Here is a 25,697-nt window from a genome sequence, read left to right on the forward strand (position 1 = left end):
CAGTCCAATATTGGTAAATCTGCCCCAATCTGTCTATTTAGCATTTAGGAGAGGGCTACAAGCCAATGGCTGGCAGCTATAGTATTGGTACAGTAGTGGCATCCCTGGCTTTTCCTACATATGTACCATGCATTATGGCTGCCATGTTGCATCTGGTTTGCAGACGGATGTGACAACGTTGCGTCCTGTGTTATTATGTAAAGGAGAATTGTACATTGTCTCGTACTGACGGGCCGCCATGTGGGTGCTCATATGTCACTGTTGGTAATAGGCCAGACACAGAAAGCAGACTATGGAAGTAACAGCTGTGGGGAGCAGGGAAATGTATGCAGGTGAGTGACCAGACGTCGGGGGTTCTTTGGGACTGTTATATTGATGGTCATCAACATCAGATTGGTGGGGGGGTGTGACAAGAGAACTGCTGTGCACCGTGTATTACATAACGAATGGAGCTGTGCAGTAGTTACTCCAAAATGACTGATTGACAGGGGTGCTGGGTGTCACATCCCTGCAGATCTGGCATTGATGGTTTGTCCTGACGGCCCATCAATATAAAAGTTACCGTGAAACCCCTTTAAATCTTGAAATGGAGCGCTATGCATTTAGGCCAGGGATCAGCAACCTTCGGGACGCCAACTGCTGTGAAACTACAACTCCCAGCATGCAAACATGCTCGGCTGCTCTTCTAACTCCCATAAAAGAGAATGAAGCACTCTGGGAGTTGTAGTTTCTGAACAGCTGGAGTGCAGGAGGTTGCTGATCCCTGATTCAGGCATATCAGGGCACGTGTGGTATAGTCCTACCTTATCCTGCCTTATGACCCGTGAATTCGGGCTCGGTTCTTTTGCTCCTCACTTTTAAACTCAATTATTTCAATAAAGAGTTTTAGTTATTTTGATTAAGCGTTTTCACAAGTCGTAGAGGAGATATACCCAAGGTCCGCTGACCAGCCTGGAAAGCTTGCTGGTGGCCACTGCTTGCTTCATTCAACAGCCGAGCACAGGTCGGGGATTCCCATTGTGGAGATGCTTATTTCAGAGGAGGGATCCACATCCCTGAGATATTTCCGTCATATCCTGTGGAGAATACCTTTGTGACCAAGATGGGAATAACCCTCATGCAAACCAGGAATGTGGTCTTATCAATACAAGAGACAGAAGCGTGTATTGTATCCAAAATGAGAACTTTTATATACAAGAGCTGTACAGATATGTGTCACGTATAACCCATGCCAGGCTGCTGCTGACCAGGCATCTCCTCCAGCCGTTCTTCCTGCAAGGCAAAATACAAGTTGTGATTGGTAGCCATACATATCATACAGTCCCAGGTGCAGATTTGAACTTTACTGCTATTCTAAACACTTACCTGAGTTCTAGAATTAAAACATGGCCGCCATTTAGCCGAGTTCCTCTTTGCTCTTTCCTGCTTGTTTAGGCATCTTTTTACTGCTTGCATCTTCCAGTTCCCTGGACTTGTAGTAATGTGGTGCCACCTCGAGGAGCCAGGAACTGTCGATTTCAATGATCTGCGGGTATAACGTAATTGTCAGAGATGGGTCACAGTTTACCAACCACTTAGACAGTAAATAAAATATTCAGACAAAAATGTATATTGTCGGGCACACGGCACCGATACTGTCTAACTGCTCAGTTAACCTATAAACCAAGGTGGATCACCCCATGGATATGGCACTTCGTGATCATGCTAGACCAAAAGAAATGTCATCTGATAACGGGTTGAACCTCTTGAGGACCACAACATTCTTTTCAATTTGTTCATTTTCAGACCCCCAGTTTACAACCTGCTCCTAGTTTCAGACATTTCTTTATATGGACGTGTCCTTCCCAGCAATACATGCTGGATGTGAGGTCTGTGTGTCCAGGATGCTACTGCTTTCCCCCTGAAAACTGCCTTGTGTGCACTTTCCTCTCTATCTACAGTGTGTGAGCTGCCCTCACTGGATGCCTTCCACCTCTCAGCACTCTGATCTGCTCATCCAACCTCCACCTTCTTTCTGCTATCTCTAACATAAAGAGAAGGGAGGGGGGGCAGTAGAGAGCGCTGCCAGGAACGGTGCCACATTTAAATCAGATTTCAGCAGCAGGGGCAGACTGGGAACTTAAAGTGGCCCTGGAAAAATAAATAACAGTGGCCCCGTTTTGCAGTCGGGTCCAAATTGATGAAAGACAGGGCCAACAATACCATGTGGAGCTGCGGCTGTGAATTATAGCTGTTGTCCTGCACCCGGCAGTATATACTCATCTTGAAGTGGCTGTTGATGTATCTGAACCTTTTCTGATATGCTCCACTAGGACGTATAGAGGAATTACGATTCTCAGGGCTGTATGTGGATGATGACGTGACCCATGATGCGGATATAAATATACTCTCAACCATCAGATCTCACCTGTCTCATAAACTCCTTGGTGGTGAAGACCAGCTCGTGGTATATGACCCAGCGGGGCTGATCCTCGTGTAAGCTGCTGTTTGGGTGGATGAATACAGACTGCTGCTGTTTCACGGTCTTGTATCCACTGCGGGTAAGCCTGGCGGTGTGGTAGAAATACCCGGCTGTGATTGCCTAATATGTAAAATGACATAAGGAACAATGAAAACAAGTCGGTTCCACAGCTGGATCTGTTACATGATTAGAAGTCAAATCCATCAAATCGGGGAATCAACGGAGCAGTGATCCCGTGCTGGATTACCAGGCAATGTGGCAGGGTGACACATAAGAGGGCATAGTTAAAGGGGTATATCGCTAAAACCTCTAGGAACACACCTACACCGAGAACAGAGCAGGGGAAGGTGGCAGAGGGTGCACTGCGCATGAGCAGCTGCCCTCCATTCATTTCTATGGGGCCGCCTGAAAATAGCTGGGTGCTGGCTCGGCTATTTCCGTCGGCCCCATAGAAAGGAATGGGAGCAGTAGCCGCGAAAGGTGCACTCCCATTCCCTTGTATGGAGAGAGCGCTTGGCGGTGGCTGGGGTCCTCCAGCTACCACTCTCTCCGCTCCGTTCTCGCTCCAGAGGTAGGACCCGCACCTATCAGACAATGGGAGCATATCCTAGCGATATGCACCCATTGTCTGTGATGGGAATACCCCTTTAAGGGAATACTGTGTACAGAACTGATGCACATTGCAGGATGTGAAGGGTTATTGTCATGATCCTTGTGTCATCGGTGGAGGTACGACACCCGGGATCCCCGCCGATCAGCACCGGCGCTTGCAGTAGCACAACTTTGCTTAGGCCTAGGCACAGCTCAGCCCCACTGAAGTCCTTTCCGGTCCTACACTAGTTATGCAGGAGTGTTCCTTTAAATAGGTATTCCGGTTACATTAAGTTATAGGGAATAACTATTAGATCGGTTGGGGTCCCAGCAGTAGGACCCTACCTATCACAAGAACGGGGGCACTGTATCCCCTGAAATGAACGGAGCAGCCAGTCGAGCATGCCTACTACCGCTCCATTCATTTCTATTGGGTTCTGCCAAGTACAGCGCATAAAAAGAGCGGCCACATGCATGCCTGACTGGCTGCTCCATTCATTTTAGGGAGCTGCAGGGGGTACAAGGCTCCTGTTCTTGTGATCGGTGGGGGTCCTACCACTGGGACCCCCACCCAACTAATAGCTATACCCTATCCTGTGGTGAGGGGATAACTTAATGTTATCGGAATATCCCTTTAAGTATTCCCAGGGAGACTGGCACGTGGACTTGGTAAGCCAAAGCTCTGACTCCGACTCCACAGCCCTGTTTAGAACCCACCACTGCCTCAAAGTTCAGGGGACATATTGTTTTTACCATTATACATTGCCCAAAGTGTTCAGGTTCACTTGAAATTCAGTTTAATCCAGAATTTACATTGTGTGTAGGATCGGAGCGCTCCCATTTATTTGGCCATACCTTGCGTATTGGCACGGTGTCCTCTTCATAGGACTTCAACTCAATTTCTATCCGCGTCATGAGTCCTTCAAGCTGCTCTCGGACATCACGGGCGCGGCGGAGGGAACGAGCCTGAATGAAGTTCTCATAGCACCACTGTAGAGAGTGACCCGTCTCTACCCACTGAAAAAGACCATAAGATAACGAGGGTTCGGAGACATCCAAGCGTAAGGCCCCCCTCCGGGAAACCAGATGTGTTTTAATAATCCTGGAAAATCTCTATAAATGCCTTTGAATTGAACTGACATGTGGCTGTAAAGTTCCAAAACAGTCATGCACATATGTACGGTCATATATTTACCTGTGTGTACACATTAAGCAGTACCATGTGGTCTCCCCCGGGCACCGTGAAGTTGGCACGTGCGGTGTCTGCATGAACCAGTTTGTCCTTTGGTCGATAGAAGATTGCATTATTGACAGACAACATGGCGGCGATGGTCAGAATCTGCTCAGGAGCACCCATATCTTGAAAAGAAAAAAAAAACAAAAAACAGAAAGACGTATTTGTCAAGGTGACAGAAAAGCAGGCTGGGGCAGGAGGGAAGAAAAAGCAGGAGGGTCAGGAGCTGGGAGATCACGACTTCCATGGCCAAAGCAGACAACGCAACTCACTTCTCAGAAGCCAGAATCATCTTGGACAACATGGGATCCACGGGGAGCTCGGCCATTCTTCTCCCGAGCTGCAAAACGCAATGGAAAAACCGCATGTAAGGAGGAGACACGGATGAAAAAGCATCACTAGACCACCATTACCCCTCGCCACTAGTATCACCTTGGTAAGCTCCCCCAGATGGTTAAGGGCCCCCAGGGCATACAGCTGCTCCAGCGCTAGGACCAGCGTCTCATGGGGTGGGGGGTCCATGAAGTCAAAGTGAATGAGATCGTTAATACCTGGAGAAGAGAACAAGAAGATAAGACAGAGCAATGATGGCGACAGTCTACTGAGATTTCCTGTTATATTTGTGGTTTATCCAATTCATGTAAAAAAATACCAAAAGATTTTATTTTTTTTATTCCCTCCACACCCAACGGGACCTGTGAATGGAACGATACCTACCTGTTCTCCTCTGCTTGTTCAGGCTCTGTGGATCCCAGGCCACTTCACTTCCTGTCCCCGTCACAGGCAGGGTCACATGCGCTGCTGCAAGCCAACCACTGGTCTCAGCAGTGACAGTGTTCCCAGGCAGCACGTGACCCAACAGTGACATGCTGCTTGGGGACACTTCACCGTTAAGGCCAGTCATTGGCTGCAGAGGTGCAAGTGACCCCATCCATGCAGGGAGTTTACATGCAGAGACCGGAAGTGCAGTGAAGACAGCCATAGCTGGGACCCAGTGGCGGCAGAGCAGGTGACGTATAGGTCCCTTCAAACGTCCCAACAAAGTAGGGTATTAAAACAGATTGTGGACAACACCTTTAGGGCTCATGCACACGGCCGTAATATCTGTCGAATCTGATGAGAACCCATTCATTTCAATGGGGTCGCAAAAGATGTGAACAGCACACTGTGTGCCGTCTGCATCTGCACAGTCTGTTCCGTGGCCTTGCGCAAAAAAAAACCCCAAAAAAAAAAAACCACAGAACATGTCCTATTTATCATCCATTTGTGGACAAGTTAAAAAATAAATAGTGGCATGTACTCGGCCAGGATCCGTGTGTTGTGGATCCGCGTTTTGCAGACCGCAAAACACATCTGTCTGCATGAGGCCTTAAATAAAGTAATATTCCCATCTTGCAAAGTGAAGGCATATTGCTACGCTATTTCATAGCTTTATGATCATGGGAGTTCGATCCCTTGAATTCTCGCCTCCCCCCAGTGATCATAAAGCGATGACGAACTGCTTATCATGAGACAAGATTGATGAGACGAGAATAACCCATCAAAGTGACTGCCCTACCTGTACGACCACTTGAGGAAGCGGTAGGAACTGCACATTTCAAGTGTAGCGGCCACTAGAGGAAAGATGCGGTATTACATGGCAACAATTCAAATGAATGGGCGGCCATATACTACATGGTCACCCCGAGTCTTCCAGGGAGGGAGCCACTCTTTGCAAGCAGTGCTCTATGATTTCTGTATATGCCAGTTGGGCATACAAACATTACAGGCCTTGTCCCCTTTTGGGTTTCGATGTCTCACCACTTTTAGGATATCAGCTTGATCTACTTTTTGAGAAACTTGTCCTGGCTTAGGGGGTACTTTCACACTTGCGGTAAAGTTTTCCGGTATTGAGTTCCGTCCTAGGGGCTCAATACCGGAAAAAAACGGATCAGTTTTATCCTAATGCATTCTGAATGGAGAGTAATCCGTTCAGTATGCATCAGGATGTCTTCAGTTCAGTCACTCTTACGGCATTTAGCCAGAGAAAATACCACAGCATGTTGCAGTATTTTCTCCGTCCAAAATCTCGGAATGCCGGATGTGGCATTATTTTCCATTGAAATGCATTAATGCTGGATCCGGCACCAAGTGTTCCGGCAAAATGGATCTGTTTTCCACGCAGACCTTTACAAAAGGAAAAAAAAATATATATATACACCGGATCCGTTTTTCCGGATGACACCGGAGAGACGGATCCGGTGTTTCAATGCATTTGTCAGATGGATCTGCATCCGGATCCGTCTACAAAATGATATCAGTTTGCACACGGATTTCCGTATCCGGCAGGCAGTTCCGGCGACGGAACTGCCTGCCGGATCTTCACAACGCGAGTACGAAATTCCTGATACATTGTCCCACAATGTATCAGTGTAGGTAAAGATTACCAACACTGGGTGTAGAGATGTACTAGGTTCAGCTCACAGAGCATTACCTATACTGATACACTGCAACAAACTGCAGCTGTGCTGGCAGGGCTAGAGCAAAATGGCTTTTCAGTTCAGTATCACCAGAAATGTTTCTATTCAGCTTCAGCAAGTAGAGAAACTGAAACAGGGATTAGGGGGATACAACTCCCAACATCCTCCTCACCCAAACTCTTCAGCAGCAGAACCACATTTCCCAGGTTAGTTCTCTGGATTTCTGGTACAGTTGCATCTTCCATTTCGTTTTTGTACGCCCATGCGGTATATAATCGGAAACACTTCCCTGCAGCAACACGGCCGGCTCTCCCTGCTCTTTGGTTGGCAGATGCCTTGGGGGGAAAAAGGAGAAGAAATCAGGTTGGAGCCCAGTCATAAAGCAAAACACATGGCGGCAGTACAATTATTAAAAATAAATTCTCCCTGCAATTCTGACGCATCTTTTCTTTGAACGCTACATTGTGCAGTTCCTCAGTTATTCCTCCTGGAAATGTATGACTAAATTGATAAATGGGTGTTACAATCCCCTGGCTAATAGTTTGCAGAAGGGGTAAAAATGATTGGCCGAGAGTCATCTTCCTTTAGGCTACTACTTACTCTGTGCTCCTCCATCTAGACCTGTTCACTGCCTCGTACATTACTCTGTGCTCCTCCATCTAGACCTGTTCACTGCCTTGTACATTACTCTGTGCTCCTCCATCTAGACCTGTTCACTGCCTTGTACATTACTCTGTGCTCCTCCATCTTGACCTGTTCACTGCCTTGTACATTACTCTGTGCTCCTACATCTTGACCTGTTCACTGCCTTGTACATTACTCTGTGCTCCTCCATCTAGACCTGTTCACTGCCTCGTACATTACTTTGTGCTCCTCCATCTTGACCTGTTCACTGCCTTGTACATTACTTTGTGCTCCTCCATCTTGACCTGATCACTTCCTTCTACATTACTTTGTGCTCCTCCATCTTGACATAGTGGACCACCATGTCCCGTTACAAACCCTCTCTTCCCTCGGAATCAGAGACCTGACCCACTCCTGAATGTCCTCATCCCTCACCAACAGACATTCAGTGTCTCCCACTCACACAGCACTTCATTACATTCTCTCTGTCAGAGTCCCTCAAGGAGCTGTCCTGGAGCCCCTACTCTTCTCCATCTATATCTACGGCCCAGAACAACTTAGACTCCCACGGCTTTCAGTACCACTTTTATGCCGATATAATTCAAATCTACCCCTCTGTCCACTTCCCTACTATCCAAAATCCCAGCTATATCCTCCATTCTTCTCCTCCTGCTTTCTAAAACTTAAAAGGGGTTCTCTGGGAATTAAGAAAATGAAAATACTTAAATATTACTTTATTATAAAAATATTCGCAAATACCTTTCATTATTTATAATGGCTCGTTTTGTCTAGGAGCAATCTTTAGAGGAAACAAAATGGCCGCTGTCCCATTAGTTCACACAAAACCTGTCCTGATCACACATGAGGACAAGTTACTTCACAACACTGAGCTAAAGAGCTGCCTCATCCTCCTCTCTACTTGTCAGGGATTATGGTCCTGAATACAACTGATAAGAACTTTAGTTAAATCTCTGGGGAATTTAGTTCATGAGGAGGAGACATGAAGTACAGAGAGGACGGACAGGACAGGCTGTGGTAATGTGGGGCTGTGGTAATGGAGACTGTAAACAAGTGCTGCTGCTCATTACCCCCACCTCACCCTCCTCTCATGTCTCCTCATCATCTTCCATTCCCACAGAGATTCACCAGTATTCAGGATCATGATTCCTGACAAGCAGAGCAGAGAGGAGGATGAGGCATCACTATGGCTCATTGTGGTGAAGTAACTTGTCCTCCTGTGTGATTAGGACAGGTTTTTTTGTGTACTGATAGGTCGGGGGCCATTTTATTTCTCCTAATGATTGCTCCCTAGACAAAACAAACCATTATATCTAATGAAAGGTATTTGGAAATATATTTATTATAAAGTAATATTTGAATATTTCAATTTTTTTAATTCCTGGAGAACCCCTTTAACATGGAGAAAACAGACTTCTCTTTCCTCCCTGTTACTCAACCTCCTACCAGACCCTACCTACCCATCAGTCACAGGTAATGGCTTCACACTTTCTCCAGTCTCACAGGTCCACTGACTCGGGATAACATTTGATTCTCCCCTGTCCCTCATACCACAGATCCAAGTCCCTACCACCTTCTGATCAAATACACTTCTTGCACCCGCTCTTTTCTCAACCCTAGCCAGCTAAAATTCTAGTGCATGCCTTCATCATCTTCCGCCTGGACTACTGCAGCATCCTCCTATGTGGCCTCCTATCTAACACTCTTCCGCCCCTTCAATTCAACCTTAAGTCTGCTGCTCGGTTAATCCACCTCTCCCATTGTTTTCCCATCGCTTCTCTCCTTCACTGGCTCCCCATTTCCCAGCAAATGCACTTCACAATACCAACGAGGACATACAAAGCCGTCCACAACCTGTCCCCTCCTTCTCTCCCAATACATGCCCACACTTAATCTTCGATTCTTACAAGACCTCCTTCTTTGCTCCTTACACAATTATCTACAAGATTTCCACCTGTGCTTCCCCCATACTCTGGAACTCACTACCCCAGAACATCACACTCTTCCCCCAACCTCTTTGAGAAAGCCTACAAACTACAATAACCATATTACTACCGCACTAATGTCCGAGCAGCTTCAACCCACTGTCTCTCCTTCTCTTCCCTTCTGTATCCGTCTATCACCAAGTCAGTCTATGCCTATTGTACTTGTTTTTGTCTTTTACTATGTATGTAAACCCCTTCTTATAATGTACAGGGCCCTGGAATTCGTGGCGCTTTAGAACAAATATTAATAACGGAGAAAAGTAGTGAGAGGCATCACCTTTGAGCAGGGAATGACAATGAGGGACTCCATCCCTGTACGAGCATTGTAGCTTTTCTGCTTGCAGAATCCGGGGTCAATGACGTAAATTATCCCATCGATGGTCAGTGATGTCTCTGCAATGTTAGTGGCTACGACGACCTCGATAGGAAAAACAACTATTATTAAGAGGACTATGCAAATAATGGACTTCCTACAATCCACTTCTCCATTCTAGGCCATACTCCACTCCAATTGCCTCTTCATACCTTTCTTGCTCCGGGTGGGGTAGGATCAAATATCTTGGCCTGCATGTCAGACGGTAGGTTGGCGTATATTGGTAAAATCAGCATCTCTGCGATCTTGGAACCCAACCTTCGACAGCGTTCTTGTAACATTTCACAGCAGGCCTCGATCTCCTCCTGTAACACATATACAGCAGCAGTCAGTATAAGCGCCATCCATCTGCTCAGAGCAGTCAGTATAAGCGCCATCCTCCGCTCAGAGCAGTCAGTATAAGCGCCATCCTCCGCTCAGAGCAGTCAGTTAAGCGCCATCCTCCGCTCAGAGCAGTCAGTATAAGCGCCATCCTCCGCTCAGAGCAGTCAGTATAAGCGCCATCCTCCGCTCAGAGCAGTCAGTATAAGCGCCATCCTCCGCTCAGAGCAGTCAGTATAAGCGCCATCCTCCGCTCAGAGCAGTCAGTATAAGCGCCATCCTCCGCTCAGAGCGATCAGTAGCCAGTATAAGCGCCATCCTCCGCTCAGAGCAGTCAGTATAAGCGCCATCCTCCGCTCAGAGCAGTCAGTATAAGCGCCATCCTCCGCTCAGAGCAGACAGTATAAGCGCCATCCTCCGCTCAGAGCAGTCAGTATAAGCGCCAGCCTCCGCTCAGAGCAGTCAGTATAAGCGCCATCCTCCGCTCAGAGCAGTCAGTATAAGCGCCATCCTCCGCTCAGAGCAGTCAGTATAAGCGCCATCCTCTGCTCAGAGCAGTCAGTATAAGCGCCATCCTCTGCTCAGAGCAGTCAGTATAAGCGCCAGCCTCTGCTCATTACTTATACCCTGGTGAAAAGTGGGTTCGGTAGGATGAGGTCATATCGCAATAAGGTGGTATCCAGCCTGAAGACTGGGACAGATAATCCAAAGTACAATATGTAACAGGGACCCCCCCTCCCCCCCAAGTAATGCACACACCTTTTAGTCTGATGTGGCATTTGGGTGTCTTCTAGCACAAAGTCTCACGTGCGACTGTAACCCCTGAACCATGCAAAGGTTAAAGAGTTATATCCACCTCAGACTTTGATGGAATATCACTAGGATATGCCATCAATGTCAGATAAGTGTGGGTCCTACCTCTAGGACCTGCTCCTATCCCCAGATAGGCCCCTGACGCTTGCACAGCCACTTTTGTATTCATCACTCTGTGACCGCCATAGCAGTGAATGGTGGGCGGCCTTGCTTGCATGGCGCGCTGTCCTTCATTTCGGTGAGCCTGTTCTAGAGATAAGAGCAGGTCCCGGAGGTATTACCTGCGCCTATCTGACAAATTCTACGATATGCCATCAACGTCTGAGATGAGAATACCCCTTTAATATTATATTTTCTTTTTATATATTGTAATACGTAGTGTGGTGCTGCTACTGCCCTCTTGGGGTGACATGTAGTAACAGCAGCCAGGTCCACAATATTGGCCATTCTGCAATTGGCACACACAATTGTATACTAGTTAAAGGGGTTGTCTGAGCAGTACTCACTTGTTAGATCCCCTGTTGGTGCTGCATTGGTTAACAACAGTTTACTTTTTCGGCGGCGATGACATGCCATACATCCACATGACCGCTGAAGCCAATGAATGACCTCAGTTGTCACATGCCGCACTTGCTAGCAGCACAGTTAAGGCCAGTGAATGGCTGCAAAGGTCATGTGGACGTATGGAAAGTTTTTGGAGTGCATCTTTAGCCACGTGACGTCTGCTGCAAACAAAGTGGCCGTGTAGCCCCCGCAATACATTTATGAAGTGATGTCGTGTATGTGTCATTGGAGAGAAATAAAACGAGACATCCATAGAACCACCCATCATCGCCCATGATTGGTCTGTACCTGTCCAGTCAGAAAGACCAAGATGTCTCCGGTCGGCTGTGTGACATGAATCTGCAGGACGGACACCACGCACGCCTCCAAGTAATCAGCCTCTGGTGCCTGGAGAGGATGAAGAATATAAACGGTTAACCAGGCACCAGGCTACATCACCTCGTGGTAATACTTCTATTCCCCATGAATTAACAATGCGGGAGAAACCTTCCTGTGTTGCACCATTGCCCTTTTATTCTTCCTGGAAATGTATGCGTAAACGGACAACTAGAAGTTACCATTCCCCCCCTTGTGAAAACAGTGCCGATCGTGTCCTGTGGAGGGACACTCCCTATTGAAAGAGGAAATGGTAATGCCCATATGTCAATTTAGTCATACATTTCCAGGAGGAATAACAGAGGAAAAGATGTACAAGTACATACAAGAACCGACAAGTCAGGAGAGTGGAGAGATACGCTTTCAATATTGATTAGAAGTTTATCTATTCAGCAGTTTTTAGCTACAGGGGTCGTCCTCCGCGGATATAACCTGGCTGTTACCGAATAGGAAAGCTGCACGCGGAGCACCTCCTTTACCACAGGGTAAATGCGGTATAACAAGAAGCCTATACAGTCACACCAAGTCCACCATGCATAACAGGTCTTTATGTGTAGTCACCTGCTCATCTACATACCTTGGTGTAGTAAATATCTACAGGATACCGTCGGCCAGGGATTCGGAAAATGGGAGCATCATCGAAGAAAGAAGAAAAGCGCTCGGTGTTGAGGGTCGCACTGGACACCAGGACTTTGAGGTCTGGGCGGAAACGGGCAATGTCTTTGATGAGGCCAAAGAGTACATCTGTGTGCAGGGTCCGTTCGTGAGCCTCGTCTATAATAACTACACTGGATAGTGGAAGCACAGAGCAGATTACTTAGGGAGAAGTCAGGACTGCACAAAGTTATTCGCATTAGATCCCAGAGGGAGGAGAGCGCAGATGTAGTACCTGTAGCTGGCCAAGTCTGGCTCGGTGAGAAATTCACGGAGCAGCATCCCGTCCGTCATGTACTTCAGGACCGTGCGCTCAGATGTGCAGTCCTCAAACCTAATACTGTATCCAACCTAGGAGCAGAGAACAGTGAGAATGTAAAAGCTGAGGGACAACTAATATAATCAGTATAATAGCACCCAGATGGGGTGTCACCCAGCCCTGTATGGTGACTATGCCCAGCCCTTCGGCTGTACAGCTCCTGCATCAGAGCAAAAATCAAGCAGATATCACATTACGGAATCCAAAATTTGGGGCCAACGCCCTCCGAGAGGGCCACTATGGCATTCTTAAAGGGAACCTGCCATCAGGTTCACAATGCCTGAACCACGGGCAGCATGAAATGCCGGACTCGTCCTCATCTGAAATGCCGCACTGCTTCAGAAGAAATCCTAGGTCTCAGGATTGAGGGATCAGGTCAGGATTTTTTTTTTTTTTTTTTTGAACATAATTTTTATTGTTTTCAGAAGAAAAAGAACAGGTAAGTGTCACATACAGAGCCCAAAATGTATGTTTTGTCTGCAGCATTAAGAATCATTATAAATCTTCTAATATACTCTGTATGGTGTCATCATTTTTAACATAATAATTAACAGAGCAGGTTATATAAACATTACTATAAGTAACATTGGGAGAATAGAGGAAAGGAAATGGATATAAAGGAGTAAGGGGGGGGGAGGGGGGGGCCCCAGTGACAAGGAGTGTTAAGTACATCTGAGCTTTACCTATCTGTTAGGACTGTGTTAAATTTGGAGTGAAGCCAACAATCCCATGCAAGTTTAAACTTGGCTCGTTTATTGGATATGGAAGCATTGAACATCTCACATAGACAGTTGTTATTAACAGCATTTATAATTTCCGCTAGTGGAGGGGGGTTTGGATTCTTCCAAAAGTAGGCAATTTTCATTCTAGTGGCCACAATTACATGAGTAACAACTACTCTAATAGTATGAGGAAATAAGTCTAAATCCACGGAGAGTAAGGCCTGAGCTATAGATAGTGAGATTGGGATATTACATATTTGAGTAAGGATACGATTAATTGAGTTCCAGACCGGTTTGATGTCTCCGCATTCCCACCATATGTGTTCCATGTCGGCTTCAGCTGCAGAACATCTCCAGCAGACATGGGATGATAGAGGGTACATCTTGGATAATCTGTAGGGTGTATAGTACCATCTATAAAGCATTTTCCTGGAGTTTTCAAGATGGTTAATACATTTAGAAGAAGCCCGTATAATAGAGAATGCAGTTTCCCATTGTTCTGAGGAAATCTTCAAGCTTAATTTTGATTCCCATTTATTTAGTAAAGGGGTCAGTGGTGAGTCCGATCTCTCCGCCATAAGGTGATAGCTGAGAGATAGGGCCTTGAGGGTACTTAGAGGGTTTCGTAAGATTCCCACTATTTTACAAGTGTCAGAGGAAGTGGGGAGGGTTACCCCAGACAAAAAATGTCTGATTTGTAAATACTTATAAAAATCTCTATGGGGAACCTTAAATTTTCCTGCCAGGTCTGTAAAGGAGTTTAAAGTCTTATTGGTGTAGAGTTGACTTAGGTTCTTAATCCCTAGGTCGGTCCAATTAGAGATCCTTAAGTGTGGGATACATCTCTCCAATGTCCCCAAGGGGATGTCTGTAAATGAGACATTAATAAGTTTTAGTTTTGTCGTCAATAGGATCCAGAGTTCAAAAGCGGCCTGAATTGTGGGACATAAATTTGGGATGCGAATGTTTCCCAATAGGGAGTTGGAGAAGAAAAATAATTGGGGGTTTTTAACACCCATGATATAGTTTTCGATTGTGACCCAGTGCTTGTTAGTCTGGTTTAACCAAGTGTATCTCAGTTGTTCTAAAATACACGCCCTATAGTACTTGATTATAGAGGGGCATCCCAGTCCTCCTTTGGCAATGGGTAGATACATTACATCTGCCTGAATCCTTGGTTGATCAGGTCAGGATTTTATGTTGCTCGCTACTATGCTGGAAGTTTAAGTAAGAGCTCATGTACACGAACTTGTGGTCCGCAACGCACGGGCACCGTTCATATGCACGCCATTTGCGTATGCTGACCCATTCACTTAAAAGGGATCCGCAAGAGACGGTCCGCACGGCAAAAAAAATGGGACATGTTCTATTTTTTTTTTTGCGGTGCTGAGGCACGGACCGAAATCCAGAGGAAGTGATTTGTAATGCTTCCATGGGCATCCGATCGGTGGCTCTGCTCCACATCTTGTGGATTGTGGACCAATTCAAGTCAAAGGGTCCACTTCTCTGACACAGGGCCCCAATACGGGCAGGGGGCACACACGCTTGTGTTCTAATAGAGTGTGTCCTCGACTCATGACCCCAAGGACAGCTATCGAGAACATCTTTCGCTCTGGAGGACCCAGCACATCCATACTTTACAAAGTCGAATCATTTCAAAGAGACTGCGTAATGCTTTATTTTCCTTTGGCGCAGCGGCAAACCTGAACACTCACTGCCATATTATCCCAAGAGATTACAGTTAAAGGGGTTGTGAAAGAATGGAGGGGGGGGGGGGGGGGCCCCCTAGTTAGCCGGACCTGTAAAGGACCTGCAAAAATATAAACCCTGATTCTTGCCCAAGCCCTTTAAGGCTACATACACACGACCATATTTTGGGTCTGTATCCAATCCGCATTTTTTGTGCCTTGCACGTGGACCTATGAATTTCTATGAAACCGCAAACAATGCAGACAGAAAACTGACGTCGCACCCATGTGCCTGTCTGCGTCCGTTTTGCAATTTATAGAACATGTCCTGTTCTTGTCTGTTTTGCTGACAAGAATAGGCATTTCTATAATAGGGACAGAGGAAAGTGTGGGATACACACGGCCGGTATCTGTATTTTGTGGGTTTGCGGACAGGCCACTTAAGAGGCATCAGTCATGCAGACAGACCTCTCTTGTCTATGGGATCTGTCCCGCATTGTAGCTCAGCCCCATTCACTTGTAACGCCAGACACAGATTATGGACAAGCAGATTTTCTAACCTCACACGAGCTCTTAAAAAGGGTTGTCCAAAACGTATCTCCTATCCTGTGGATAACTGTCTGACTGGTGGGGCATGACCCGCACCAATCACAGGAATGGGGGCCCTGTGTTCTGCCTATATGAATGGAGCAGCAGTTAGACATGCATGTGGCTGTTCCATTCATCTCTATGGAACGTCAGGAGACAGCTGAAGGCTACACGCTGCTATCTCCAGCAGTCCACCGGACTCCCACCGATCCAACATTTATTCCCTATATCAGTGATCAGCAACCTCCGGCACCCCAGCTGTTGTGAAACTACAACTCCCAGTATGCTCCTTTCACTTCTGTGGGAGTTAGAGAACAGCCAAGCAAGTGTGCATGATGGGAGATGTAGTTTCACAACACCTGGAGTACCAGAGGTTGCTGACCCCTGCCCTATACTGTGCATGAGGATAACCTTATAGCTTGGGACAACCTTTTTAAGTTGTCAACTCTGAAGCAGATGAAACTAAGACAATACAAGATGCTTCCGAGGCCCTGGTACAAGGGTATAAAACACCATTTACCTCATTGCCTAATTTCACAGACATTTCCTGCGCGACACGAGCGGCTACGCTCATGGCAGCCACTCTCCGAGGCTGAGTGCACCCGATCTTCATTCCTTTATGAGTGTAACCCTGCACAGACAGGAGAAACAGGGAACAATGAACGGCGGTCTATGTGGGATCTATGGCGATAACATGAGTGGCGGGATCAGACACTAAACCACTTACTTCTTCATGCAGGTACTGGGGAATCTGTGTCGTCTTGCCAGATCCAGTCTCTCCCTCTATGATGAGGATCTGATGCTCACCAATAGCTTGGAGAAGATCTGAGCGATAGGGGAAGACAGGAAGACTGCGCCTCACTTCCTGCATGGACAGCTGCTTCTTCTCCAGCTCAGATAATAGTTTTTCATTTTCATCCTCCTAAAGCAGTGAAATCACAGCTGATTATTCATACATTATTAAGAGGAATAACAGAGGAACGGCAGATTGCAGAGTTCTAAGAAAAGGTGTCAGACTGCATGCCGTGCGCTCACTCTCGTCTGCGAGACTGCATGCCGTGCACTCACTCTCGTCTGCGAGACTGCATGCCGTGCACTCACTTATGCGACACCCGAGGTTCCTCGGTCCAGTAGGGGGCTACTACAGCTACACCCCTGATGTTGCAGGAGGGGAAGACATCTGACCGGCTCAGTGCACAGCATAGTTCTTGCATCACACTAAGAACAATCTACCATTTATAGAAAGGCCCAAAGCACGCATCTTATGAAACCTATGCCTAAGGCATCTTGCACACGAACGTGTTGCTGTATTGCGGACCGCATTTGCTGATCCGCAATACACGGGCGCTGTTCCGTGGGCATTCCGTATCATGGATGCGGACCCATTCACTTCAATAGGTCCGCAAATCTGGAGATGCGGAATGGTGCGGAACGGAAGCACGGAACGGAACCACTACGGAGTGCTTCCGTGGGGTTTCATCCCGTACTTATGTTTCTCAAAAAGATAGAACATGTCCTATCTTTTTGCAGAACGGACGGATCCGCTCCGGCTGCCCCACGGACTGCGCTCGTGCATTGCAGCCTGTAGGACGACCACGGGGTTCGTGTGCAAGAGGCCTAAGGAGGGATTAGGATTTTCCTCCATAATGAGCTTTAATAGCGCTCTGCTATGGATATTACATGGGACAGAGGATGAGGGATTCCATTAGCTCACCATCAAGTACTGACAGCAACATAAAACCACTGCTTACTGCAGCCTGTCCAGGCAATGGAGAGCTCTACAGAACCTCAAAGTGGTTGTCTTATCTGAGACATTGCTGGCATATCACTAGGATAAACCACCAATGTCAGATCGGTGCAGGTCCCACCTCTGGGACCCGCACAGATCTCCAGCCACCCTCTATTCATTCCTATCGACTAGCCAAAAATAGCCGAGCACTGGCTCAGGCCTCTCTGGCAGTCCTATAGAAGTGAACGGAGGGCACGCCGCGCACGCTCTCTACTGTCGGGACGTTATGCCACCAATGTCTCAGATAAGACAAACCCTTTAAATTTCACAATACAATTCCCATAAGCTTACCTTCTCCACAGTCCCCTTCATTTGCGTGGCGCTGACAAACTGTATCACCTCATCTTCCTCCATTACATAGTCATATTCCTTCTGACCACGCGCATGGGCATCTTTTGCGCCGAATTTTAAAGCCGCGGCACCGATGTGTTCCTCCTCCCATCGCCTCTGTTCTTCCCGAGGAGCAAAACGCTCTTCACTCACTGGCTCCTCGTACCGATCTGGAATTTTCTGCACGGCAATAATACACAATCAGTATTCATATCTGAAATGTTCAGGGTCAGTTACTTCTACTACATATCTTGATGTAAATCTGAAACCAATGTGAAAATTGGAAAATCCACCGCGTACTCCGTTTTTCTCTTTCGGGAGCAGAATCTGAAATTACCCCTAAGCTGTTACCCTGTAGTGATCACTGGTATATTCCAATACAGGCCTGCATCGGAATATACTAAATTCTGTAACAGTTAAAAATCTAAATTCTCGTACAATGATTGCTTGCTATAGTAACCTAAAAAAATAAAATTTAAATAAAAAGTAATAAAAAAAGTTTCAATATATAGAAAACAAATTATATATAAAAAGTTCAAATCACTCCCCTTTCCCCAAAAAAATAAATGAAAAATTAACAAAATTAAAAACATCATAGGCATAGCCGCATCCGAAAACCCCTGTACTATTAAAATATTCATCCCATACGGCCAACGGTGTAATGGGAAAAAAAAATATTCTAGTCTGTCACTTCATCTCCCTAAAACAATTGAATAAAAAGTGATCAAAAAATGGCATCAATGAAAAGTACAGATCACCCCACAAAAAATGAGCCCTCACACAGCTCCATAGATGTAAATATAAAATAGTTATGGGGGTAAGAATACGGCGTAAACAAATTTCTACAAGTTGAGTGACGCGAGCTTCGGATACTTAATCTGAAGTCGCTTTGTTGAAAACTTCGGAATAATATTGTAGGGAGATTCATCTCCGTACAGTATTAGAATGTATGGGCTCCGATGAGCCGAAGTTAGTTATTCACGGGTGACTTTGTTGAGGTAAGTTCGGTAATTGATTTATAAAGTGGAAAACCACTTTAAAACTTGAATCTGAACCAAAGTCAGAACCAAAGCAGAGTTCGGTTTCAAGTGGTTTTCTACTTTATAAATGGACTACCGAAGTTACTCAAAGTCACCCTGTGAATAACTACTTTGGCTCATCGGAGCCCATACATTCTAATACTGTACGGAGATGAATCTCCGTACAATATTATTCCGAAGTTTTGAAAGAAGCGACTTCGGATTAAGCATCCGAAAGTTGCGTCGCTCAACTCTAATTAAAACACAAGAAAAACTATTAAAAAAAGCTGTATCGCTGTAATTGTACTGACCTGGAGAATGAAGGTAACATGTTAGTTTTACCGCATCAGGGAACGCCATGAAAACAAAACCAATAAAACTGTGGAGTTTTGGAACTTTTTCCAACTTCCCACTCCAACGTACACCATATAAGATGGAACCATTAGAAAGTACAATTTCTCCTGCAAAAATAAGCCCTCATCCGGCTATGTGAACAGAAAAATAAAAACGTTATGGCTCTGAGAAGGCGGGGAGAAAACAGGAGAAATTGATTGGTTAAAAAAATCTACCAGTTTGAATATACAGCCCTATGCGTCCCCATGGTTACAGACCACAAACAAACCCAGTGTAGTCAGATCCTGCAGCCATGCATTGCCCTCTACTCTCTCGGTCTTCTCTTTTAAGGTCTGTAGATGGGCAGAAAAAGCCGGGCCAATGTAGTGGAGACACATAGGTCTGCATGGGAGCCGTATAAAAAAATGTTGTTTTTTTTAACATAAGTTGCTTAACTTTTTATTTTTTTAAATTGAATCAATTGAAAGAATAAGAAAATATTTGTTGCACAAGTGAATTCTCCGATTCCCTGAGCCGATGACATACTTTACTCCTAGTCTCCTCAGGCATGAAGTAACGGTCGTGTTTTTCCATGCGCTCCTTCTCTCCGGCTTTCTTGTACTCTTTGGCCAAATCCCTGACTTTTTTCTTGTACTCAAGGTCTTTCTTCTCTGTCTTCGTCAACTCGGTTTCCACAAAGAAATACTCCTCATCTACTATCTCCGCTTCCAGGTCCTCGAGCTTTTCCTTCTCTCTTTTCCCGAGATAATCTCTGCGAGACTTTTTACGTAACTCTGGAACCTGTGGAGGACAAGTAAAGTGAAGGTAAAATAAGGCAGATATCCACTGTGGTAATGGCGGTAACCTGGGGGTTGTCTGAATGGGGCTAGGACTTTAATACCAGACGGCAGGAGTGCTGTTTCGAGAATAAACGGATACTTTTTTTAATGCGTTGGTCGTGTCTGATAATGCAGTTCAGCCCCAGAGGGAGCACCGTGATGAGCCATGATCGTAGAGCTTTAGGGGGTTAAACATCTGCAAACCCCGATCCCAGCCACCAATGCAGATGTCAGTCTCAGCAACACTCCCGCTCCCGCAGGTGCCTGATCAGCAATGGCGTACATGTACCTCAATTTGCGTTAAGTGGTTAATGTTCAGAAACCAATCGTTTGCACCCACTTCCGTCTTGGGGAACACTTACCATTTTTTTACGATCCTCCTCTGCCATTTTGAGCCTCTTCTGTGCTTCTTCGTAAGCCTAATGAGAAAGTACACACTCTGTGAATGAAAATACCAGTACAGACCACTGCAGCGATCCTCATCCACGCACAAGTGCATCTAAGGGCCCATTCACACGCCCGTAGTAGCACCGTGCCTCTGTTGAAGACTGCAAACCGTGGGTCCCCAAAACCTGGGCACCAGCTGTGTGAACTCTGCATCGTGGTGCGAACCCACTGCCGTCAATGGGTCCACGATCCTCAAGATACGGCAAAAGATAGGACATGTTCGATCTTTTGCGGAGCGCAGGCACAGACCCGCAAGTCCACGGAAAACCCTTCCGTAGGCTTACGGGTCTGTGCCTCCACTCCGCAAAAGATAAGACATGTCTTTATCTTGCGGATCACGGACCCATTGAAGTCAACAGATCCGCATCACGATACGGAGTTCACATGGCCGATGCCCAGTGTATTGCGGATCCTTGGTTTGCGGTACACTATGCCAGTGTGGATGGAGCCTAAAGCCTCTAAATGTTGGCCAGCCATCTAATGTGTAGGACACACGCATGCTTCGCTGAACCATGTATGGGCATAAGGCGAAAGGGTCATTTGCTAGACAAGCCTTCAGCCGACAGCTATCTGGGGATATGGCTGGCATTAGAGTCCGATGTTGAATCGTTGTGGTTTCTATAATTCTCACTAAGCAGCAGCGTGCATGGCTGACCAATGCTAAATGCAAACTCCTCCACAGTGGGCTGGATGGGGGAACAGGGTCCCTCAATGCCAGCAATTAATGGGCACTGCAATATCCACAGCAATTCCTAGGGAAAAAAAGGCCTGAAGGACCTTAGTGCCATCTACCCTTGAGATTTCCATGGGGCATTAAAGAGGACGTCCCCTCTCCTGACTTGTCCGTTTTAGTAACTACTTGCCCTCCCCATGTAATAACAATTCTGAAGCATCTACTCACAGGCTGCACACTCTCCCCAGGTCAACCAAGTCCGCTGCCTTGGATTCTGCCCTCTCCTCCTGACCGCACATCCGAGCCCTTTCCACCACCTGCTGCCTCCAACTTAAAAACATCTCCGGCATTCCGCACTTTCCTCAACTTTGAGTCTGCGAAAATGCTTGTACATGCCCTCATCATCTCCCGCCTAGACTACTGCAACGTCCTCCTCTGTGGCCTTTCATCTAGCACTCTCGCACCCCTCCAATCTATCCTCAACTCTGCTGCCTGACTAATCCCCCTCCCACCCTGTTACCCCTCTGCCAATCCCTTCATGCCCAACGAATTCAGTTCAAAATACTAACAAATACATACAAGGCCGTCCATAACCTGTCCCCTCCCTACGTATCTGAGCTACTTTCCCGATACACCTGCACACGCACTCTCCGATCCTCACAAGACCTCCTTCTCTCCTCTCCTCTTATTACCTCTTCCCACAATCGCCTCCAAGATTTCTCCTGTGCATCCCCCATACTCTGAAACTCGCTACCCCCAACATATCAGACTCTCATCTACAGTGGAATCCTTCAAAAGAAACCTGAAAACCCACCTCTTCAGACAAGCCTATAACCAGTGACCCTGCTGCCTCTATACCGCCATGACCAGCTTCACCCGCACCTACTGTGTCCTTCTCCCATACCATGTAGATAGTAAGCCCTCACGGGCAGGGCCCTCTCTCCTTCTGTACCAGTTTGTAACGCATCTTGTTTATGATTAGTGCGATTGTCTGTATTGTCTATGTGCAACCCTTATCATATGTACAGCGCTATGGAATGAATGGCGCTTTAATAATAAATAAATAATAATAATAATCTATTCTTATGACTGTGTTGTGGCATTCCTCTATTATTCCTGCTAAAAGTTTATTAATGAATTGCCAGCAGTTTGCAATAAAGGTCCAACCGCGTGCTACCAGTTGGGGGTGTCCCTGCACAGTATGACACTGGCAGTAGTGATTGGATAGTGTCAGATTGTGCAGGGATACAAAGCCCCCCCCCTCCCCCTCAACTGGTAACACCCAGCGGGACCTTTATTGCAAATTGTTGGCAATTAATTCATAAATTTCTAATAGGAATAACAGAAAAACTGTACAACATTGAGTCATAAAAAGAAGCTCCTGATTTATTATAAGTTCCTTCTAAATAAGGACATGTCCAGAGAGGTGACAGCTCCTCTTTAGCATGTAACTGACTTCAGTTGACCATGTAGTACCTAAGGGGAGCCTAACATTTAAAGCTACTCACCCACATACCCGCGACTCACCTTCTTATCCGATCTCTCCACAATGTTCCTGGTCTTTTCCTTATCTCTCAGCTTTACCCTCTCAGCAAAGGCATCTCTCTCTTCCAGGTCCTTCAACCTGGCCTGCTCCTCACGCTCCTCCTCATCATCAGAGATGACCTGTGGTGACGGCACCTTCTCATTCCTGGCAGATGCAAGCACCGAATGAATATTCACCAGGGTGACCTCATTCACCTCTCCTCCACCCGTGAAGGCACGATACTCACTGTGCTCGGTCATTTTCGCTGTCCGATGATTCCTCTTTTTTCCTCTTCCTCAGATGTTTCTTCTTTCCCTTCTTCTCGTCTCTGCTCGTGACCTTCTCCTCCTCTTCGTCGCTGTCTTCCAGCATAGTATAAGACTTGTTCTTCTGCTGCATTGCTAAAGCTTCTCTTTCGGCAGCTCTGGCTGGGCGCTCGACTAGGGCTTTACGGGGCAGCTATGCCAATGAGGGAATGAAGAGAATTCTCGTTATTAGACTGGCATCTCGATTATCACAGTGCATACATGGCCAGAAACCCACACAGGAATACAGAGCAACCAATGGGGACACTTCACTCAGCACTGCGATATAAATACAAAAGGGAACTGCCAAGGACATAAAGGGCACTGCTAAGTACATAAAGGGCACTGCTAAGTACATAAAGGGCACTGCTAAGTACATAAAGGGCACTGCTAAGTACGTGGGGCACTGCTAAGTACATGAAGGGAACTACTAAGTACGTGGGGCACTGCTAAGTACATGAAGGGAACTACTAAGTACATGGGGCACTGCTAAGTACATAAAGGGCACTGCTAAGTACGTGGGGCACTGCTAAGTACATGAAGGGAACTACTAAGTACGTGGGGCACTGCTAAGTACATGAAGGGAACTACTAAGTACGTGGGGCACTGCTAAGTACATAAAGGGAACTACTAAGTACGTGGGGCACTGCTAAGTACATGAAGGGAACTACTAAGTACGTGGGGCACTGCTAAGTACATGAAGGGAACTACTAAGTACGTGGGGCACTGCTAAGTACATGAAGGGAACTACTAAGTACGTGGGGCACTGCTAAGTACATGAAGGGAACTACTAAGTACATGGGGCACTGCTAAGTACATGAAGAGCACTGCTAAGTACATGGGGCACTGCTAAGTACATGGGGCACTGCTAAGTACATGGGGCACTGCTAAGTACATGGGGCACTGCTAAGTACATGGGGCACTGCTAAGTACATGGGGCACTGCTAAGTACATGGGGCACTGCTAAGTACATGGGGCACTGCTAAGTACATGGGGCACTGCTAAGTACATGGGGCACTGCTAAGTACATGGGGCACTGCTAAGTACATGGGGCACTGCTAAGTACATGGGGCACTGCTAAGTACATGGGGCACTGCTAAGTACATGGGGCACTGCTAAGTACATGGGGCACTGCTAAGTACATGGGGCACTGCTAAGTACATGGGGCACTGCTAAGTACATGGGGCACTGCTAAGTACATGAAGGGAACTACTAAGTACATGGGGCACTGCTAAGTACATAAGGGAACTACTAAGAACGTGGGGCACTGCAAATTACATAAGGGAACTACTTCCTCATAAATATGTCGCCCTTATCTGATAAGGGCAGCCAATCTGAGCTGCAGTGTAAAGCAGGAGGGACCGAGAGATTACCCTCTTGCTTCTACGCGTAACAGCAGGATGATAAAAACAAAAGCAAGTAATCGTCCCCGCCGATGTCACGGCCATATCTAGAGTCAACGCTCTCACCTTCCCCCACAGCTCCTCGGCGAAGCTGCGCACTTTGTCGGTCACGTCGACGGCTCCGGTGTCATTCAAGCGGCTTAAGAAGTCTGTGGAGCTTGAACTTCGCCTGGCGGTGCCAATGAGGAATTGCGCCACATGCCGATCACTCATACCCAGGACATCGTGGAGCCGTTCCTTCACCCACACTTCTACTGAATCCATTTTGGGTACTGCTTACAACTGTCAGATGTGCGGCGGTGAGGGCGGCCTGGACGTCATGCGGGGGAGAAAGGAGGCAGCTGCAGGAAGATGGCAAGGCAAAAAAAATAAAAAATTAGTTAAAGGGGCAGAACACCTTACAGTTGCCTTGGCAACGCAGCGCTCTGCATGCATGTCTCTGTGCCTGCTACAGACAATAAGTATCCATGTTGCTCTCAGCAGCCAATCAGATTCCAGCTTTCATTTCTCCAGAGCAGATTTGAAAATGTCAGCAGTGATCTGATTGGTTGCTATGAGCAGCACTAACACGTTACGTCCGCACCAGGCCCAATCACTAGAGCCCTCTCCTCACTAGCTCAAAACATGAGACTCAGCACCTCCATATGCAATAGAACGCGTATGTAAGCCACCGAGATCAAGTAAATGAAAACGTACATCCTACCAGCTCACTTTGCCCCAGACGAGCGTAATCCAGCTCTGGCGCCTATGGATGACGTCATTTGCTCACTCAGGAGCGCTCGCTTCCGTATCGTGAAACGCATGATGCGTCTCAATGACGCCACGTCCTCATGATGCTCTGTACAGTGCGCATGCCCAATAAGGATTACTAGAGGCCGAAGAGTGTCAGGTTTTCTTGTCTCCCGCTGAACATGATTGGATGGAAGGGAGAGCTTTGCTGTGCTTCGAAAACATGGTGACATGCAACTTCATTTTTTTAATATAAATAGGCAAAAGCAAAAGGATTACTTTTCACAGGGCTTTTTTCAAGCTTAGCTGATTGCTCTCTGCTGGTTTTGTGTCTTTTCATTTCAGGGGATTCAAGACCTCAATAAGTCAATAAATGGAAAATTCCTTTAAGAAGTTGCTAATATATATTCTTGGCTATAAAAGTCATCCAAAAATACACCACAGAGCTACAATAAAAGCTACTAACCCATAGACTACTGATTGAAGGGATTTTCCAGGGACCACAACCCCCACATT

The 25,697-nt window shown here is 46.6% G+C and overlaps 1 protein-coding gene across 1 annotated transcript; it reads right to left on the reverse strand.

Moving 5' to 3' along the window:
- Positions 1-1,145: 1,145 nt before the first annotated feature.
- On the reverse strand, positions 1,146-25,187 carry DHX16 (DEAH-box helicase 16). Its single transcript, XM_044306584.1, is given in 23 exon segments — positions 1,146-1,272; positions 1,366-1,525; positions 2,408-2,581; positions 3,908-4,069; positions 4,248-4,397; positions 4,399-4,411; positions 4,559-4,626; positions 4,719-4,837; positions 6,918-7,080; positions 9,650-9,790; positions 9,898-10,050; positions 11,732-11,830; positions 12,396-12,606; positions 12,708-12,823; positions 16,310-16,420; positions 16,517-16,711; positions 17,870-18,088; positions 19,807-20,061; positions 20,462-20,518; positions 22,747-22,909; positions 22,992-23,203; positions 24,519-24,793; positions 25,156-25,187. Coding segments are annotated over 21 exon segments (3,108 nt in total). The 5' UTR covers positions 24,717-24,793; positions 25,156-25,187; the 3' UTR covers positions 1,146-1,272; positions 1,366-1,396.
- Positions 25,188-25,697: the final 510 nt, after the last annotated feature.

This window comes from Bufo gargarizans, chromosome 9, assembly GCF_014858855.1.
Source record: "Bufo gargarizans isolate SCDJY-AF-19 chromosome 9, ASM1485885v1, whole genome shotgun sequence".
Lineage (NCBI taxonomy): Eukaryota > Metazoa > Chordata > Amphibia > Anura > Bufonidae > Bufo > Bufo gargarizans.